The sequence below is a fragment of the Macrobrachium rosenbergii genome, chromosome 7 (assembly GCF_040412425.1).
Source record: "Macrobrachium rosenbergii isolate ZJJX-2024 chromosome 7, ASM4041242v1, whole genome shotgun sequence".
Lineage (NCBI taxonomy): Eukaryota > Metazoa > Arthropoda > Malacostraca > Decapoda > Palaemonidae > Macrobrachium > Macrobrachium rosenbergii.
This window is the reverse complement of record NC_089747.1, coordinates 15,465,412-15,486,660: the sequence shown is the minus strand read 5'-3', so window position 1 is coordinate 15,486,660 and position 21,249 is coordinate 15,465,412. Positions and strand designations below refer to the sequence as shown.

General features: G+C 35.5%; 1 protein-coding gene across 1 annotated transcript in view; it reads right to left on the bottom strand.

Moving 5' to 3' along the window:
• The window catches only part of Suv3 (Suv3 helicase), a 30,603-nt gene extending 10,822 nt beyond the window's left edge, over positions 1-19,781 (bottom strand). Inside the window, exons 1-13 of the mRNA XM_067106610.1 lie at positions 19,399-19,781; positions 17,731-17,851; positions 13,493-13,625; positions 11,387-11,487; positions 11,029-11,150; positions 10,196-10,364; positions 9,747-9,858; positions 9,304-9,473; positions 6,304-6,472; positions 5,456-5,561; positions 1,916-2,057; positions 1,508-1,666; positions 457-636 (exon numbers count right to left, since the gene is read on the bottom strand). Of these exons, the coding sequence (XP_066962711.1) occupies positions 457-636; positions 1,508-1,666; positions 1,916-2,057; positions 5,456-5,561; positions 6,304-6,472; positions 9,304-9,473; positions 9,747-9,858; positions 10,196-10,364; positions 11,029-11,150; positions 11,387-11,487; positions 13,493-13,625; positions 17,731-17,851; positions 19,399-19,562 (1,848 nt within the window). The 5' untranslated portion in view covers positions 19,563-19,781. The remainder of the gene's footprint in view (positions 1-456; positions 637-1,507; positions 1,667-1,915; positions 2,058-5,455; positions 5,562-6,303; positions 6,473-9,303; positions 9,474-9,746; positions 9,859-10,195; positions 10,365-11,028; positions 11,151-11,386; positions 11,488-13,492; positions 13,626-17,730; positions 17,852-19,398) is intronic.
• Between the last annotated feature and the right edge of the window lie 1,468 nt (positions 19,782-21,249).

Genomic DNA, 21,249 nt, shown 5'->3' with positions numbered 1-21,249 from the left:
GTTATCATCATCACAATAGTAGCACTTAAATGCTAAAAAAAATTATACATCACTCCATATAACAAAAGAGTTGAATATGAGATGAAAATGCACTTAAAACATCATTCCATCAATAGCAAATCATTAAAAAAGTAGAAAATGCAGCAGTAGTCCAGGAGAATGGCAGTACATCCATTTTCAATTTATGTGCACAGAAGAATGAGAATGACATCATTTCATGGACCACAGAGTTGGCTGAGTATGAACAATGACATTTTTCTTTGAAATGCTATGTTTTGTGCATCTAAATGAATTTTGCATTTTAAATTATTAATGAGTAATGGATTTCAAACAAGAAAACAGATTAAGTAAATATTTCACAAAACAGTAGTGCTTTTCCTTTAAAGGAAAAACACAGCAGGAGAAAATCTTTAGTCTACTGATAAATAAAAGATTAAGCCAACAAACTTCCCTTACCTTCAGAAACATTGCACAAACAAAAGGCATCTTTTTATTGATTGGAGCACAGCAAAACACATAACGAGCCCGCAGTTGTAATGGAATGTGCTGAATTAAATCGGCTAAAAACTTGAAATCATCCATAATACACATGAAATACGAAGATGAATCCACTGTGCAAAGGCTCACAAAAATATCCTAGAAAAAAAAAGATGTTTCATTATTAACAAAAATGTGAATGATTACTTTGTTTTCCAGAAAAGCAACTATATCAAGGCTAGAGAGAGACTAAGAGTCTTAATTCACACCCATAAGAGCAACAAATATTCACTTCAGGCCAAGGATATGAGTAATCAGATACACAGTAAGAACATCAACAAGATTGGGAAAAGTTATCTTAACTAAAGAAGAGTTTTACGTGGGAAACTATAACTAACAATCAATTCATCAAACAGCATGAGAAGCAATGTCAGCGCTTTTTTAGAATGATACAATTCTAAAGATAAAATAGTTTGATCTGGGGTACGTAAAGTATAAATATGAAGATTTTATTGATTTTGATCAATAATAGAAAGCAAAACTAGTGGAATAGGCCAAATTTGATATTAATAAATGGTTTCCACACCACTTTCAAATCTACAGAAATTCTAAACTTATGCAAAAGAATAAGATTACATATTTCTTTTGCATAGAAAAATGCTACAATGAACTAAATTTTAGATGGAGAGGTGTAGTGACAGTGGGGAATACTGTAAGCTGTTTCTTCATTCTTATTTTTAGAAACCAGAGTTATATAGATGCAGAATTATATTAATTACATCAGCTTGAGCATCAGGTATTTAACTACAGTATCTTCAGACGACAGTCATTTGGCTTAATTATTAATGCCCTCACAATACCAGCAGTACTGGCATGTTCATATTACTGAGTGATATTGCATGCACCTTTTTTAATCAAGCTAGAAAAGGCTATGTGTGTCATTGCTCTCATCAATTTCTTTAAACCCTGACAGTCGTTCCACTGAAACTCAGCTCTCATTTCAGTCATTGTACATGCTACTATGCATTACTATGAGATTGGAGAGTGTGTAGCTGGGTAGATGATATGCAAAGAGCTCTATCTGATCAGCAGTTGGATGGAGTCCTGCTTGTTCAATATCCTGTGGGACATTTCCTAAAAGCCTCCTCAAGGTTGGTAGATCTTCAGACTTCATGGTAGTAACATAACCCTGTAAATGATAATATCAACTATGGGCACCTTCAAAAGTAACACTAAACATTAACAATTATATTAGTTTTATCTACAAAAATATTACCACTATTATATAAATCTTTTGTTTACATACAAGGAAATTACCTTAAAATCCAAAGGACTTCACTTTCAGAAATTGCTCAGCTTATTAGCATTTTTAAGGACAATAACCTCACTGTTTTGGAAATTGTAAGAAGCTGCCAATAAAAATCTACTACACACTCACATGTTCCCACTGTGTTCCATAGCGGCCTGCACGTCCTGCTATTTGCAAAGCTCCTGATATGCTAATGGTTTCCATTTCCTTCTCCCCCTTCTCATTTATTGTGGGTTTGATGAGCGAATAAAAAACAATGCGACGAATACTCCTGATTGAAAAATCAAGTACAGTGATAACTGAATCGCTTTTCATTATGATGTTTAGTACAAAGTTATAAAATGACTAAATGCTACAACAGGTATTATAAATCCATGGTAACAAAACAACGTAATATGGAACAATGTTAATGCCATTTACTTTTAAGTGTATTTGATGTTTTGTGTAACAAAAAACAGAACTGGCAAATTTATCTTGTGGATATTGCAAAATATTTCTGAGCAACCAGTGGTTCAAGAAGGGTGGTTTTGTTTTGGTGGAGGACTTTCTGACCAAAAAAATATAATACAGATTTCAATTTAACCTATAAAAGTGAACTCAAAGGTAATGAAATTGACATTGCTTTTGTAATGGTTGCATGTTTTGCAAAAATTAAAACCATGATTTTAAAAGTGAAAAGACAATATTCTAAACAATTACTTCCAAATTTTATATCCTACACAACTTGCAGAGCTTATCAGGAAAATTTGATTCCATGTCTCACACAAGAATTGAGTATTGAAAAATTGCAAAATAAAATATAGCACAATAAGCTAATTCTGCAAAATGACTAAAGTCCTAAAATTCCTTTGACTGCTTCACCATCTATCATGTGATGTGAGTTCTGAGGATGACTTGCCTGAGCCAGTAGGAGAATTTATTCTTTGAGACTGTTTCTTGGACTGACCCACTGAAAGAAACAATCTCAAGGTGTTGCTTCTGGAATCTCTGGACCTATTGCCCTTACCAGATGAGAGAAGGTCCTCTTTGTTAACAGCAACAGATACCAGAAAAGATACTGTATGGCAAAGGGTGCTGTGGAATAATCCTTGCAACCTAGAGTTTGAACCTTTGCCACAAAGTCAGCTGCAAACAACAAACCTTTGAATGTGAACCCTATAAGAAAGTGCATGAAATCTTGCTGACCTGCCTTGAAAATATAAATGCCAGGAGAGAAGCTGTTGTAAGTACAAGATCCTGAAGTGGAGCCTGTACCAAAGGCTTGTATGTAGGCTAGTTGAGTCAAGACCAAGGAATGATCCTAGTTGGGAGGCTTGGGAACTGTTGAGGGACCTTCTCAAAATGTTTGATAAGGCTAATCAGTTCCACTAAACAACCCACTTGTAGTCCCTGATGCTAAAAGATTTGCAAAGTGGTGGTCTTTAGCCATTGGTGGCTAAAACTGACAAGGAAAAGGAAGGAAAAGATGAAAGTCTCCAATTAAAGGAATGTTGGAAAAGACTAAATTAACTTCTTTTTTTTTACCATGCTTATTATAGAATAAGCTCCACTTGGCCTGGTAAATGACAGCAGTTCAAGCTCTGCAAGGCCCTGTGATGGCTTCCCACTACCTTGTCTTTATAGTCTTCAAGCAAGAACCAGCAGTATCTCCTGTGCAATTTATGAAAATGTGGGGATCCCCCTGGGAAGGCCATTTAACATGAAGAAGAGGTCAAAGAACACACTTGTTACGGCCAAACAGGGGTGACCATAGTCACTGTCAAGTTCTTGCCATCACCAACCAATTCCCCGAGTACCTCCATAGTTTGATCCCATTCCTATAAGCTGCCAGGTGGCTGCCAGCTGAAATGCAGAAACTTGAATCGAAAAACTGTCTTACGGCTGATGCATCATGTCGTGGAGTCGAGAGTATACTGTAGCTAGTAACATGAAAAGTGAGGCAAGTGACTGAAGGGTACCTGAGATTCCAAGTGGACAATATACAATATTACTAGTGACTTCTACATAAAACAAAAGACGAAAACATCACAAGGCTGATAAATATGGGCATATGGATGATGAAACAGACTCCACTTCCCATAAACTTCTTGGAAGAATCAGGAAAATTTCTCCTTTTTAAGAGTGATGTTTTAAAGTCTCAAACCTGATGGCTACTTTAGACAAGTTGGTTATGAAAACCTTACAACTGCAGATATTCTTCCAGAAGCTAAAAGTGAAGCATCACTAAATGAAGTCATACAGTTCAACATCCTACATGAAAACACAATGTCTGAAGTTTTGCCTAATCTTGAGGAAAATTTAGGTGAAGATGTAGCAAAACCAAAGTGTACTTACTGCCCGTGCTTTAATCATCATTAGCTCCCTATAGTTATACCACTTACTTTCATCCATATATTCTCAACTACTGTATTATACAAAGGGATATGACCCTCATACAAGTTCTTTCCATCAACACCATGGTAACACATATTACAAGTGCACAACCATAAGGTAAAAAAAAAAAAGAATGAAACAGAACTGAATAAAATAAATATTTGTAACTAACATCATATTATAAGTCTAACTAGTGTCATTACTATCACAGTGAATGATTTTACATGAGGTTTTCCTTTAAGGTTAGGAATCCCAATGAGCACTCGCTATTCTCTTCCATCTTGGCAACTACTGAAATTCCTATCTGCTCTACATGCTCATCTTAACACACTCTGCATCATCTGCTATGCTTGTTAGCCATATTACTATTCTGCTAAAGGACTGCTCCTTTCCCCTTCTAATCAGACAGCCAAACATTTCAATCTTTTGACATCTTAATTTAAGTTCCAGTCTCTACACACATGTCCTTACTACTTCTAACACACTTCATTTGAGGAAAATGCAAAAATAACAATCAAAACAATGAAAGATGAAAAGGTAAAACTAGAAAAGGATACTACCAATCAGAACAACCCTAATGGTACCTATATGTTACCAGATCCAAGATGCAATTCCATTGGTTCATCAAACTAACAACTTTATAATTAATTAATATGGTAATACAGTACTATAACTAACGGAAAGTACTGTATAAAGATCCTGAAAAAGTAAGGACCTTTACATGACTTGGAAGGAAACCTGACTGTGAGAAGTGGTCACCATTAAATACCCAAAAATCAACACTTCTGCAAAAACTTTGTCTACATTTAACATATTTGAAAAAACTTCAACCTAATTTCAAAGTGATATTATTATCACTTATTTATTATATTTAATGTTGCTTAGTTCAAATTTTTGCAAGCAGTTTAAAAATAAATCTTCACACAAGCCATCTTAGTCTAGAAATGTGACTCAGTTGTCTCAAAAACTAACAACCATAACTAACTTACTTCATTATCATCATCATCATCATCATCATAATAATAATAATTGATAACAATTAATAATAATAATAATCAATAACAATATTAATATCTATTCTCATTAGGCTTGGCCAAAAAATTTCATTCCCAAATATAGGGAAAAAGACTGAGAAGGAAAAAATTAAGCAGTTGGACAGCCATGGGACCAAAGGCAATAAAATCTCTAGTTTTGCCTCAAGTACACTATATGCAAGACACAACAGGAAGTAAAGCAACATTCTTGGGGTTGAAGGTTGGAAAATAACAAATGTACACAATTCTGTAGTTTACTTACAGATTAAGGCCCATTCCTATGGCATCTGTTGCTACTAAAACTTTACAGGGATGATTTGGGTCATTAAATTTGTAAGCTTGAGCCAACTTTGTTCCAGGGGGCAAACCTGTAAACAATACAAATCAAACAATTATCTTTATAACAAAGTTTGCTGCCTGAGACTCCCCATGCACGTAGGTAAAACTATAAGCCAGTTGTTGTAACGAATGCAACTCATAATCGGAAAAGAATATCCTATGCTTTGTAACTTACTTGGAATTAAAATTTACTTAACTCCTGATCCATTCCAGGAGAATGTCTTTACGTGCAATTTTTATACATTTAAGGTGAATCATCTTTTATATAATTTTATAAAGGTCAAATAATTAACTGACTCTAATGAAAACCAAATATTTAACACAAAAGCTTTGTTACTCTTGACAGTCATAAAGTAATTAAATAACAAATTTGCTCAAATGCAAGAATCCCAGCAATAACTGTTGTAGCCATTTTACAATGGGTTTATAACTAGAGATCTAATGATGCAGTTGGAAGTATAAACTCAAATTTTCAGTTTCTTATTTTCATCTCTTTGGACACAAAAAAGGAAGATTAGTGTTATTTATGCAGTGCAAGTTTATGAAGGTCAAGCATGAAGAGGTCAGACAAACTGAAAAAGGAATTGAAAAAAGTAATTTTCCAAAGAAATTACCAAGAGATAACATCTATGCTCTCTAATGGCAACTAAAAAAGTACAGACTAATTATTAACTTGCAAGTTTCATACATCACTGAAAAATTCAATATTGAAAATTAATAATCAAACACCTAATTAAAATTTATGTTCAAACAAGGTTGCATCTACTATACCTCCATAGATAACAGCTACCTCATGTCCTCTTCTTTCAATTTCCCTTGAAACATAATGGATGTCTCTCTTGCTAAAACATACTATACAGTCCCCAGGATGAACATTATCTAGGTTTTGCAATCCAGAATTTTCAATACTTAGGGGAGTCAGCCTCTTATAACGTCTAACCTGAAAATATATAGGGCCATACAAAAATCCCTTCTAATACTTCAGTCTTAACTAAAATACTATGTTTATAACTAAAATACTATGTTTATAGCAAATTTTTTCATAAAAACCCATTAATGATATACTACATGACCATTTTCATGTCCTGAATGTGCTTGGATCCATCAGCCTTTTGTCTGTAACACAGGAGGTAGTCTCGCAATGGTCACCTCCCTCATTTTCCAGTAAATTATGTAAGGCAGCAAGATTCATGAAGCTGAGAGGAGAAACCTGGCTCGTGGCTACGAGATCAAAAGTAAAAGATCAACCCACCAAAGACCCAATTCTGAAGAGACTAAAAGGAAATAACATCCTAAAAGTGGGATGTCCCATAAGGAAGATTCTCAAGGTCCCTGCATGTAATACTCCTACAGGCCAAAGCTTCAATACTTGATAAAAATGTCTTGAAGCCTTAACTGCAGATACAGATAGTCTCCTAAGAAATGGGTAAAAGATGGAGACTGCCAGTACTGGAAAAGTGGTGTAAGTAATTTACTGTCCCACTGCTTAGTAAATAAGAGTGTCAAGAGAAGGTAAAAAACAATGGCTAGTATTATAGCAACTTCAAAAATCTTTGATCTCTGAGGTCTAGCCTAATAAATTCTGGGTGAAAAGATGGAGGGCACTGGAGATTGCTGAGGCAAAATACAGTGAAATACAGGGACAGCTGGCAAAATATTCAATATTCCTACCAAACAAAACCTTATTACCAGTCGAAACAGGTAATGTACTTGTAACATACTGGTTTCTGAAGATGCTGGTGTAGCAATGCTAAAAACTATAATGACTACCTTGCAGAATGACAGAAGAGCCAGATATACTGCCCTTGGTTCCAAAAAAAGGAGATTTTGCTTCCTCTTCACCCGACCTAGTTCCTGTTGCTTGTCACAGGCTGTGAGCTCCCTAACCAAGAGCCACTGGCTGTGAAACAAAAGTCTGGAATTTGAGGAACTAGGACACTTATCTGAGCCAAGATAAACCATACAATTATTGAAGGTCTGGGGGAATTTCTACTGAGTTGATTGACTGATGTATGAAATTTATGCTGCCAAGCAAAAGCACTAGAGCATTTTCAAGACAGCAAAAAGAGAAAGAGAGGCTGGATGGCAAGATAAAGAGATCCAAAAAATAAAGGATATGAAGTACAAAGATCTAAAGCTGGAACTGGGAGAAAACCCCACAGTTGAAACAAGAAGAACAGAGAGGCTGGGCAGCAAAATTGAAGAGAGGAAGTAGGAACAGAGGTAAATTAAAGGACTAACAGGAATAAAATCTGGGGGAACTGCAGCTGACTTGTTATAATTGACATGGCTAAAGGGAAACCACCATCCCCAATGGCTATAACTGAACTAGCAGCCTGCCATGGCCAGGTTGGAGGCTTGGCTGCTTTTGGAGGTTCCTGATTAGTACAAACAGACTTGAGGCTTAGTCTGCTGAAAGATGATCCAACTAAATCAAAATGTTTATCTCCATCTTCAGGTATTTGACCTTCTTGGTATGACTAAATAAAACTTCATCAACTGATCTGCAGGGTTGGATACTGGTATATATCACAGACATTCTGATGACCATTATTTCAGATATTTCAGGGGATATATGTTGGCTCAGTGTATCCAGGCTGCCCCAGGTGACAAAGTTTAGTAGAATATATGCAGGGATAAAAACTGGATCAAAAACAAATTTATGTTGAAAGGTCAGGTGCTCTGAAGTAGTAGTACTTCCTAGATATTTGATAGAATGAGGCATAAAAAGAATGAATTCTGCAGATTCAGTAATTTTTTCAATTCTTTTCCCCATTGATTGTGTCACTACTTTCACCAACTCTATACCAATGAATGGCTGCTGCATGAATTTATTTAAGAGTAAAGATCACTTTAGCATGTTCCTTAGTTCACCAATTGCATTTCAAACAAAGTGTCATATAGGCAACACAGTTGCATATGTTTTCTTCTGCCAACAGTGTTTGGCAATCCAAGACTAGCAAAGTGGCATGAGTACTGGTAAGGTCCAGACATCAGTGCAGCAAGCAAGGCAGCCAGTACCTGGGCAGCTGAAACTGCAAAGAAATTGGTAACACTAGCACCAATTAGAAGTACAACAAGAACAGCAGCAGGAGTTGTGATCAACCAACAGTAAAGAAAGGAGTGCTGCAGCAATGGAAAGCAACCAATGATGGCAACTTAAATATAACTGACACATGACCTAAAAATGTTTTCGTGTAACTTTGATAACTTACACTAAAATAATAATCCATAACATTCATAAGGTTGTGGTGAACAAAAACTTTTCAATGTACTGTAATTTGACATTCACTGTTGGTACATTACAGTATCTTTGTTTTAACAAATGGGGTAACCTGAATAAATCTTAAAAATCACCACATATACTTGAAAAACACTAGCAACAAGTATAGGACTTAAAACTGAAGGAGTTATATAAGCTGCAAGTATAAGCTGCAAGTAATGCAGAAAATGAGTGAATATGAGCAGCACCACACAGAGCTTGATGCATCAATTACACTGGTAACAGAGGAAATCATTCTTATAGGTTTAGAAAGGCCAAAGTTAAGACACAATTGGTCACATTCATCTCAGCACCTCCTATGTTTACATGCTTATCAGACTTTTCTGTTCCTTACAAAATGAATTTTTTCATACACGTCTGATAAGTTGTGCTACTAGATGCAAAATGCAAGGTTTGTCTAGAGCATGGAATAGACAGCATGGGTAGGGATTAGCCATGTTTACTATCCAATTTTTTTACAATATTTGACACACCTTACATTGACTTACCTCTACTTCTTCTCCAGCAGCCAATGCCAATTCTCTGACTATATCAATTGCACACTCCTCGCCACAAATGTGAACTTCCCGGGCACAGAGACCAAGAAATGCTCTTGTCCAAGCCCAGCCCCTCTGAGGATCTCTTACCATTTGTATTTCATCAATGACAGCGACATCATCTGATTAAGGAAAGTTACTTAAATGAAAAGTTTTGTACATTTTTTATCAAAAGGAATTTAAATTTATTTTTTTCTCATAGATAATTTTCCTGTTTATCATAGCAGAAAGTGCTTTAATAATAAAAAGCAAATACATATCATATCCTTTTTTTACTGTAACATTCATAAAATTTATCAGATTTTCAAAGGAACCACAAACTATGCGCTAACATGTTTGTAACAAAATCAATATAAAACTAAGTACAGAAAAGTACTGTACTGTAATATACTTACATACAGTATTTACAGAGGCCATTTCTACAGTACAAGCAACATGGTTTGCAGATGAACCATCTGTATAGCCAAATCTTCGTTCTTCTCCAGTTACCAGGTCACAAGGTGTACCCTATCAACACAAAAAACATGTTCAAATCTATACTACATTACCACTGTAACAGATAAGTCTCTGCCATAGGGCATAATGCTGAATTACTCTGATTTATAGTCGAGTACAGAAACAACATTTCCAACAAAGTTTCCTATTTTGATTACTGTAAACAGCTATTAAACAGTTAACCATCACATCTCAGCAGTACTTAAGTTCTTATGGAACTATGGAAAAGTACACAGTACAAGCAAACAATAATAATAAATAAATTTTAACGTAAAAACAACGATGATAAAAGACATTTAACAGCAATTTCCACAAGGAGTGTACGATGAAAATAAAATTGTTACCATACCTTCTCATTGCTTTTGTGGAAAACTTCTGTGGCTAAAAGTTTGAGAGGTCCACAATAAACACCAGAGTCAGCACACAAAAACTGCTGCATAGCATGGTATGTTTTACCACTATTTGTTGGTCCTGCATGAAAAATTATCTTCCTATTTAAAGCACGAGCTTCTGGGTACCTGTTGAATAAGAATATGCACTAAGTCATAAAAACAGTAATTTCTAACAATAGCACTAGTTTCTATCTATAAACATAACAAGCAAAGCACACACACTCACAATTTGTTTCAAATAAACCTAAAAAATCAAAAGGCTTCAATTTTCACTACAATTCCAAAATTTCATAATATACTTACAATCATTTTACCAAACTTCACACATCTTTTAATTATGATGAGTTTCTATTTCAAAAGTGTGGTTATCATTAACAAATGACTGGCCAGATATAGGATATTTTGTTAAGTCTAACATAATAGATGTTCAATCTTAAGAAACATTAAAAGTAACTTAAAATCATACCTACATATATTAATACTTGTGCTTCAACATTCAATACCAAGTAGTATTAATGGTACAGTATCTTTTTAGAAAAGTTATTCTTGTCATATAAACATGACCATTAACCTGATGCTGACTAAAACTGGTAAAGTTATTTTACATTTTTTGCAGAACACAAAGACATTTAATCAACATCCATTTTCTGAATTTATTTTCCAGCAAACTTAAGGACACAAAACTAATATATGCTGCCATGCTTGTTTGTACAAATATATGGCAGATGAAGATAATGTTTTATCAACATCTACATACTAGATTTCTTAATAAAGAAATAATATCTCTTACCAGTTTGGAGGAGTTGAGAGGTCAGATATTTTGCACAGCTCATCAATGCAATTCAAGTGAGGGAAAGTTTTCAGTGCATGTTTTCTAAACTGGGGATATATGTCATGAATGTGAGCAGCACCCTGCAATCATACAAGAGATGAAATTATAGGACAAAATAAAATACAGTATATTGGGTCTATGTGAAACTAGCTTTAACTCCAAATACTACAATGCAGTACAGTACTAAAAACAATGAAACTGAACATAATAACTACAGTACTACATATCAACTCTCAAGCTTAGAAAATATAAACATGACAAGAAACCCATTTCTATTATAAAAGTAAAATTTAGAAAAAAAATGAAGACCCCTTACCTGTATAATGTCACTTATTATTATGTGCAAATCAACAGGTAACGATTCAGATTCAACACAAAATTTCCGGAAACTGATGAAAGTCTGCTGATACAGGTAGTCTGCAATAAAATAAATTTAAAATTAAAACAGAGGGCATTACATTCTACAAGGAGCCTTATCCAAAAGCTACCTGCATTCTGTACTAACAAAGCATAAAACTGTTACAACATACCTGTTGAGCACCACAACTCCAAAACATATGGCTTTAGTATTAACTTTATGACGAACATATCAATGCTGTATTCCTAAAATATAAAAGTACAAAACTAAAACAGAATGACTTTATCTTATAGAAAGAATTAAAATACAAATATACCCTCAGAATAAGAAGAATAAGAAGAAATAAACCAAGTTTTTTCCAGAACTTTAAACATATGCAGAAATACAGTACCACACAGATAGCTCATGAAAGCATATGCAGAAAAATCTTTTTGTAAATAGTTAATAATACAGAGACATTGGATATGGACAAAGACCACCTGTGGCTAACATCTACAGTATAAATATTACTGGTACTGTATTAATAGTCAACTACTTGTCATTATATATACTTCTTCATTATGGCTAAGTATCTACTGGGTATTTCAATATGATAATGAATACAGAGTAAGTATGATGTTCATATATGAACAATTCATGTCAAAAGATGAACAAGAGCACTCAGTCTGTGTAGCCTATACTTGTACCACAGATTATACAAAATTGCATGCTGTAATATACATATACATGAAAAAAATTAATGTTAAATGTCTGCTAAACATTGTTACTTCCTGTACAGTGCATATGCTTCTTAACAGTGATCATTCATTGTTTTAAGAAGCAACAGGTGCTTTCCATCAATGTACAAGGGAATGAAGTACTGATAATCAAGCTGAATGTTCTTTAACTAAAAAAAAATCTTGTTTTTATATTTGTAGCAACATATACTTTTCATCTTAAATTTTTTTTTTACATTTTCTTTACATTTTTATAGTCCAAAAGCACTTGACTTAATGATTCTTTAAAAATGCAGAAACACATACAGTAACGTGGTTTTAAAATTTTGAACACTGTGAGGCGGCCCAAATAAGGAATAGTAAGATCAAGTTGAAGATTTAAGATAGCCTATGTTATAAAGCAGCTGGAAATTCTCTATAAGTTAGCTTGCAAAACTAGAATTGCAACTCTGTTTTCTTTCAGAGCCTTGATATCTGAATTTTCCCTGTTGACAAAAGAAAAAGAGACTACACTATGCAATACAGTATAATGAGAGTCTTAATAGTTTTAGCAGTTTCATACTTTAAAGAATGAAAAAATTATTTTCATTCTGCAAAAAAGGAACAAGAAACACTTAAATGAATTCTATCAATTTTCACTTTGATAACCCATAAAAATATTTTAATATTGTTTAAAAAATATACAGTATATGGTTATACAATGAAGTTCATTATGAAAGGTTGATACCAGCAAAAATGGACTATATACATAAAACAAGAATTTTTAAGACATTTCAAAGGACACTTTCATGAAAACAATCTCACCCCTGCCAAAAAAACCTTTAAAATACATCTTATAAATGAACAATGATGTACATACTGTACCATAAACCACATTCCTAAATATTCTCCTAAAGTTTGTATTCAGCACAGTGTTAAATACAGCACAGAAATTAACAATGACAAAGAACATGAGAAGAGAATTATTGGCTAAAGTACATTCAGCAATAAGAATTATGTTTGGTTGCAGACAATTTGCTATATATAATAAACACTTGACTCTGAGAATATCTCAACTAATAAACTCAAAATCAACATAAGAAGGAAGAATGCAAAACCCACCAAAGAAAACCACTGACGAGCAATCAAAACAGTCATGACTAAAAGAAACATAAAGAGCTGTATTGTCAAACACCTAAAAGAAATATAAAGAGCTGTATTGCCAAACAATTAAGAACCTTAATTAGTTACATCATTAAACAGGCAGCATTCAATTTCTAACTGACTAACCAAACCTAAATCCTTCAGTACTAAAATATTATATAGCAAGTGAACTCTTTCCAAACAACAAAAACTTAACAGAACTTACTATCTAACCCATGCTCACGAGCCAGTTCCCTGATATCTTCGTTGCTGTAGAAACGGTTCAAGACTCTCAAAATGTCTTCTTTTTGCAGTGGCCCGGTAATCTCTGCTCCAACATTGATTTCATCTGATCTCGCCTATTCCAAAAAGCTGATGAATTAGTAAACACTACACAATATGATTTACAAAAATTATACTATTAAAAAAGCAAGGTTTTAAAATTTGTATTTTTCCTAAATATATAAACCAGAGCCATTTATGTAGGAGTACCTTTCAGATAAAACTAGAACTGGTTGTTGAAACTTGGTAACAGGGTAGTTAACTGGTGGTAGGGCTAGTGGGGGAAATCCCTGACTCACCTATTATCATTGACCCTTTTCCCTTCACCATCCAAGAAGAAGCAGGGTGGGTGCGGTGGGATTATAATAAGTGGCTCTGGTTTGTATACAGTACCTAAGAAAAACAGGAAATTACTTTCAAAAATTGATTTACTCCTATTGGAATACAAACCATAGTCTTTTATGTAGGACTCACTCCTTAAGTGGGAAATCCATTTTCAACTGATTGTCAAGTCGAATCTCCACCCAGAAATGTCTTGTTCCCAATCACAACAGTGAGCAGAGGAGGCCCTGAGCCTGAGTGAGATGTGTGAGATCTTGCTCATCTAAGAAAACCTTGAAGAACCAACTGTGACCCATACAAGAGTTAACAAGTTTGAAGGCACCTGAAATCCCATCAGTAGAGCTAATGTCCTCAGATTACAGTAAAGCTCTAACTCACTCACCAAACCCCATTAAAGAGTTGAAAGTCTCACATTTTATACGCTGCAGCTCTACAATGGTGTGTTTGTGTTTGATTGTGCAACTTACCAGCACCTGCTTCCAATCTAGCATGTACTGTGCTCAACCCAAGCTGCTGCCTTGCAGTGAGGAAAAAAGGAACGAAGAGAAACCAGTCACTCAACCATTCAACCCCAGTCTTATGCCCTCGAGTATCTTTGGCAAGATGCTTTTCTGTCCAAAAGGAGATGGGTGACTCCACAGCATGTTGAGCAGCCACAACTGGTCCAAGAAGGTATCCAGGGCCTTATGGCTGATGGCCCCTAGTTAGAATGAGGTACAAGGTCATAAGATATTCCCAGACATCTGTCCTCATTACCTAAAAAGTTGCTCCAAAATACAAGAGATGGTACCCTGCATTACCTTGCGCTTGCCAGTACTAAAAAAAAAAAAAAAAATGCATTGAGACACAGGTCAAAGAGGATGGATCCTTCTTGAGTAATGCCTCATACAGTACTGTATATAAAACAGGCATAAAAACTTCTCCTCAGGATCACCACCAAAGAAGCCCCAGGAGAGAGGGAACTGAGACATCTTGTACCCTTCATCAGTGACTACAGGTTCTAGGTTTTCACCCCAAACTCAGGAATAAACAAGAATGAAATGCCCTACCTCCAAGGGTTATACAAGGGTTAGAGGCTAATTCTAGAGAGTGAGATCTCAGTCTGTGGCCTCCCCCAAGGGCTCATATCACATCTGAGTTAGGCTGTGGAGGATGAGATTGACATCCTACTGCTGGAGGCCAAAGCTTCAAGGAGGGCAAGACTGCTCAAAGCTCCTCATGAACATGGATAGCTCCTCCAAAGTAGAAAGATCCATACCCTGCAGTCTGGAGAGTTTATTCAAGGCAGAACGATAGCCTTTCACTGCGGAGACTGAGAGGAGTTAGTCTGAAAGAGGGGTGATAAGGAAGCCCACAATCTGCTAAACAGAAGCTCCAACCTCAGAGAGAACCCTTCTACAACACCAATCACAGAAGATGCCCCACATTCCTTGATACACTTTTGATGAGGATATTTGGGGTACCCTTACATCTCCTGTGTTGTCCAGCAAGAAAAGTCTCTCCTTTGCAGGAGCTGTTGGGTAACTGATGTTGAATAGGGCATGGGAAATCTCTCTGGGAGCATCAACTGAGAGCCAGCTCCTTCTTTAGGAGCTAGTCCTAAAGAAGACAAACAAGGAACCCCACAGTCTGCTGAACAGAAGCTCCACCCTGAGAGAGACCCCTTCTACAACACTAATGACAGATGGCATGGGGAATCTCTCCAGGAGTCTCAAATAAGATCCAGCAGATCAGGAAACTGCTTGGATTGGGGCCAACAAGGGCATAGCAGGGTCATTCTGAGCTCTGGTGTGATAAAGAAGCAGACTGAGTACAGGAAAGGCATAAATGTCCAGATTCTTCAAGGGGTTATCCAAGGGGTGTTGGAAGGCCTCCTCCAGAGCTGACCATGGATCTGGCATGGGGAGCAGGACACCAGGAGCTTCCTCTTTAGACAAGTGGCAAATAGGTTGGTGATAGGATTCCCCAAATCTAGAACAGCCTCTCTACCACTACTACCCAGTCTGGTGGCTGAACTGGTCTGCCATCACAATCCTCATACCCAGAATGAACCTGGCTGACAGCTTGATGGCATGGCAACCCATTCACTCATGCACGTACCTTGCCAACTGTTGTCACTCATCAACTTATCAATACTACGGAGTGATCCATCATAAACTTTTGGAACGCTTGCAGGGCAAGCTGTATCTCATACAATTCAAAAATGATGTGCAAATGAGGTTCTTCCTCTGAACCACACACCTAAAACATACATCAGTAAACAGGAGGCTTTGAGTTCAAGGGAACTCCTGCAGTGAGTTTGTCAAACCACCCAGCAAGGTCCTCTGATTCTGATCTCCCTGAGCATGAGCCGAGAAGTAAGACTGCTTGAGGCTGACCAATCTCACTTCTGTGGTCACTGAATTGATCATAGGAGTTGCCTGTGCTGGATGAGTTCCTCCAAGAATGTCAGGTGGAGGTGGCTGAAAATTACTTTCCAAAGCTGAGCTGGTTGTTCCTGTCACAATAAGAATTGCAACTATATACATGCCAAGGTACTATGCCTGCTGCTTTAGTTAGAGTTCCGACTTCTTCCAGTTTATCACAACCCACAGGTTGCAAAAAATGAGAGCAGGTGATCTCTGTTTCAGAGCAATTAGATCTGCAAGGTTGCCAGAACAAGCCATTCATCCATGTAACACAGCAAGTATATAACTTGTGAATTGGGCCCAATCTGACACCAAAGTGAACACCTGTATGGACACCTGTAGGGCTGTTGCCAATCTGAAGCAGAGCTCTGAACTGGTAATCTATCCATTTGCAGCCAAAGTGTAGGTACTTCAGATCCACAGAAATCATGAAGTTGCCTTCTCTGATGGAACCCAGCAGAGACCATGCTGCCCTGTGTCTGCCACAATTGCATGAAAGGCATCCCCTACTCTTTCAAGTTGGAGAGGGGACTGCTAACCTCAGTGTGTCCGTACCTTCTATTCCTTACTTGGGAGGGGAGGAAAGGGCTGGGGTGGTTCCTTACCCTTTCCAGAGGAAGAAGTTGTGGTTCCTTGTCTCAAGCTTCCCAGAGGATGGATCCTCCCAGCACCAGACACAGAAAGTGTGGCTGGCCCTGAAGGCTGCTTGGACAGAATTCCCTTCCTTCCCCTAGAGGGTTTGAAGATCACCAGTTAATTGCCTTGTTACCTAGTTGCTATGACTGATTCTAGCTTAGTCTGAAGAACACTCCTGAATAAAAGGTAATGGTTTATATTTATGAGAAAATAATTCCTGACAAAAAAGAATTTCTAGGACTAAATTTCTATATACCTTACGACAACAGCATCTTCAGCTGAATCTAAATAATTTACCATTAATTCCACAAACAAATTCACTTTTAAAAGAAAAATCTTTCACTAACAGCAATTACATCTGCCTGAGGAATCAGCATGCACTTCAGTATAAAATAATTTAATTTTAAGAGAAAACATTTGACTTCCTACTCTTGACTATTCAACTACAAGAACTTTAAGTATTGTACCAGTGTGATTTATTAACAAGTTCACATTTTTAATGTGAAACTCCTTCAAAAACAAGAAGATCAATCAATATTTTTTTTAACCTGAAGGGGGACTGTGTTACACCCTTCTTATATAACTACAAGATCACAAAAATGGCATAAAAATTTCATAGTAGGCCCCATGCTAAGAAGTAAGTGTTACAAAATGTCTTAGAACAGTCCAATGTTTAACTAAAAAGCTTGATGAACTGTAATCCAAAGTTACATAATCTTCAGGCCCCAGTTTGATGCTAGTAACCAATCTCTTAAAATAACAGTGTCTACTATTCACATACAGAAAACTTAAATACCTTGACTGGGACGGGAATAAATAGATGTGATATATCATCTCTGCCAGAATTTTTATGTTTACATCTATTGATACAGTGGAATGAAGGATTAATTTTCTTTACATTGCTGGACAATGCCAATCTGTAAATAAACAAGAAAAACTTTCAAATAAGCATCATTGCTTTACTATAGTTTCAATACACTTCTCTTAATTAATAGAATTTTAACATAATACATAATTCCTATGTGCAGAAGAGATGAAAATGCTTAGAAGGATGTGTGGCGTGACAAAAATGGACAGGATTAAGAATGAAAGAACAAGACGACCTACTAAAGTTGTAGAACTATCAAAGAAGGTCCTTGTAACTATCCTTGCTACAATACTGATAAATTTTTACTTTAATGATTATCACATTTTGGACTTTAAAAAAAATCACATTCCTATGTTTTAAAGTGTCCTTTGAACATTTCTGATATTTGTTTAATTAGCAAATGAGTGCCTTTATAAATAGAGGACCCTACTCTTATATCCTACAATTTGGGGGACCACACTGGAAAAGGGGGGGTTTTTGGGTGGAGAAAAACACAAGACCAGTGGAATACAAGGAAGGATTAACCTAACCTAGGGGGCAGGCTTCTTACCCAGCAGGGGTGAGCTTCATGCAGGGTATATAAAAAAAAAAAATTTATAGGTTGCCAATATAAAATAATACCACGTAACCTGGGAGCGTTCATTGGCTACAATTTTGCCGTATTAGCTATGGAGGGGGAGGGGAGCCAGTATTGTCTTACCTTATAAGTTGTAATTTGATGAAGAGCTCTTTTAACAAACGTAGGTTACAATTTCATGTCGTGTATTGGCAACTTATAAAATAATACCCTGGGTCCTTACCTAGCCCTTAGTGCCCTACCTAACCTCACCTTGAGGGCTATGTCCATACCTAGCACTAGACACCCTCCTAACCTAACCTAAGGTGCTACAAATGAATAATAAGAATGCAATGTAGCCAACCACACCATACCAAACCTAACCTAACCTAGGGCAGCAGGTTCCTACCCCAGTGCATAGCCTATTAGACTGGAAACATATCATAGACTAAACTTACCTTAATCTGAATGAAAACCATTGTCTAAATAGGATTGACATCCTTGTCAATACTATTTATAGTTACATTTATAACACTTTTTTAGTGTTCCCCCCACCCAAAAACCTAACTTTCCCACTGCAATCCTCCAAATAGTAGGATATACAGGATGAGTTCCAGTATTTCTAAAACTACTCACTGACTAATGAATCGAACATCAGAAACACTCAAAACTCACATTAACACAGAACATTACTTTCAAATCCATAATCTGATAGCCTAATGGTTTACAGTAAAATACCATTAGGCCCATACCACATTTTCATGCTTTATCAATTTTCCGATGATTGCTGATGTACAACAGTGTATCATTTTGAGTGAATTATGCATTTCCTACTTTTCTGACTGATGAATTTTCAATAGGTTTTGCCCAAACCTGAAAACCCTGTTCCTCACCGGAGTCAATCATAGTTGTTGGATATAGACTAGCCTAGGAGTAGGCTGATAAAAAAAAAAAAAAAGTGACTGACACCTACAACAACTGTGAGAAACGCATAAAAGATAACTTTAAAAATTATATGGTAAGTGTAGATAACAACTTACAGTGGCCCTGTCCCTTGCTTCCTGTTGAGGATTTTCCGATCGGGAAGACACCTGTCATCATGGTTAAATAATCCCGATGCTAATCCTCTTACTGTTTGTGAATTTACAGCGCATCTGTTTTCAATGCTAAGCAAACTTTTGGATAAATTTATGGGCTTCCACATTGCTCGGATTCTGTCTGCAGTGATAGTAGTGGCAATAGTAATTAACACTAATAGTAGTAGTACTAGGCAGGATTTGTATTTGAAACGGCTCCCTTGCTCGTTTCATTCCTCCTTTGTTTGTATTTTTTTTTTTGTTACTGTAAAGCCATAAATCTTTTATAAGTTCTTTCCTACTTTCAATTTCCCCCCCTTCACCAGAACTATAAATAAAGGTATATTAGCTATCAGTTACTCTTTATTTTCCTGATATGACTGCTGCGCAAAAATATATCTACTACTAGTCTCATTATATGCTGGGCAGTAGAGTAAGAAATGTTCTAAGTTTTCATTTTTTACCTCACAGCACAAAAATTTTGTATCTTCTCCTTTTAGCCGCCTAATTAGTCAGGATATGTAACAGTCCCCTTAATCGAAACTTCCTTTCTTGGAAAGCTGTTACAGTGTCTTGCTTTTAGTTTCAGTTCTTCCTTTCCTCAGTCGTTCCATCTCCCTTTCTCTGCTGTTTCATAAAAGCTTTTTTTTTTTTTATTAATATTCCCCTTCTAGCCACAGAGGGTATTTACCCTCAGTTCTTTCTTATTAAAGGGTTACAATTCCTTTTCCATTTGGTGTACATTCTCTTGATTGCTTCAATAATCTTTGGAGCTATTTTTAGGTATCATACAATGCACATTAATGTTTGTAATGTTTTAGTTTGATGCATAATTTATTCTATACTGTATTTCCATAGATTGGGCAGAACATGCTCATTCATACATTCATTCAACTTAATTTGTTGTAGGCTATGTGGCAAAATCTATTTTACCTCAACAACAATTATTATTTTATATATATATATATATATTTTGTTAACTTCAATATATATAACATATATATATATATATATATATATATATATATATATATATATATATATATATATATACATCCATATATATATACATATATATATATATATATATATATATATATATATATATATATATATATATATATATATATATATATATATATATATAATATAATATAATATCATATATATATTATATAAGAAAGAAAAAAATGGAGACATCTAACAGCTTTCTTTTCCACCTGCTCTAAACTAATGCATACCTTTTCCTGCCCTTTTTACTTCTTTGAAGGTGATATTATCTACGATATATGTGTGTATATATACATATTTTTGTTGAAGTTAACAAAATACCACCAAAAAATAATTAGGCAAAATAGATATTGCCACATAGCCTACAGCAAATTATGTCGAATGAATGTATGAATGAGCATGTTCTACCCAATCTACGGAAATACGGTATAGAATAAAATATGCATCAAACTAACAAAAAAAACATTAATGTTCATTGCATGATATCTAAAAATAGCAACAAAGATTACTGAAGCAACCAAGAGAATGTACACCAAATGGAAAAGGAATTGTAACCCTTTAATAAGAAAGAACTGAGGGTAAAATATTTGTAAAAAGAAACTAACACCATAAAAAATATTTGAAACTGCAGAGAGAGGGAGATGGAACGACTGTTCTTTAATAATAATAATAATAATAATAATAATAATAATAATAATAATAATAATAATAATAATTCACTTTCATATAAACTTCATTCTTTCCTGCTTGGTGATCAACCCTCGTCATTCTAGATTTCGCTTCATTTTTTTGTTTTTTTTTTGT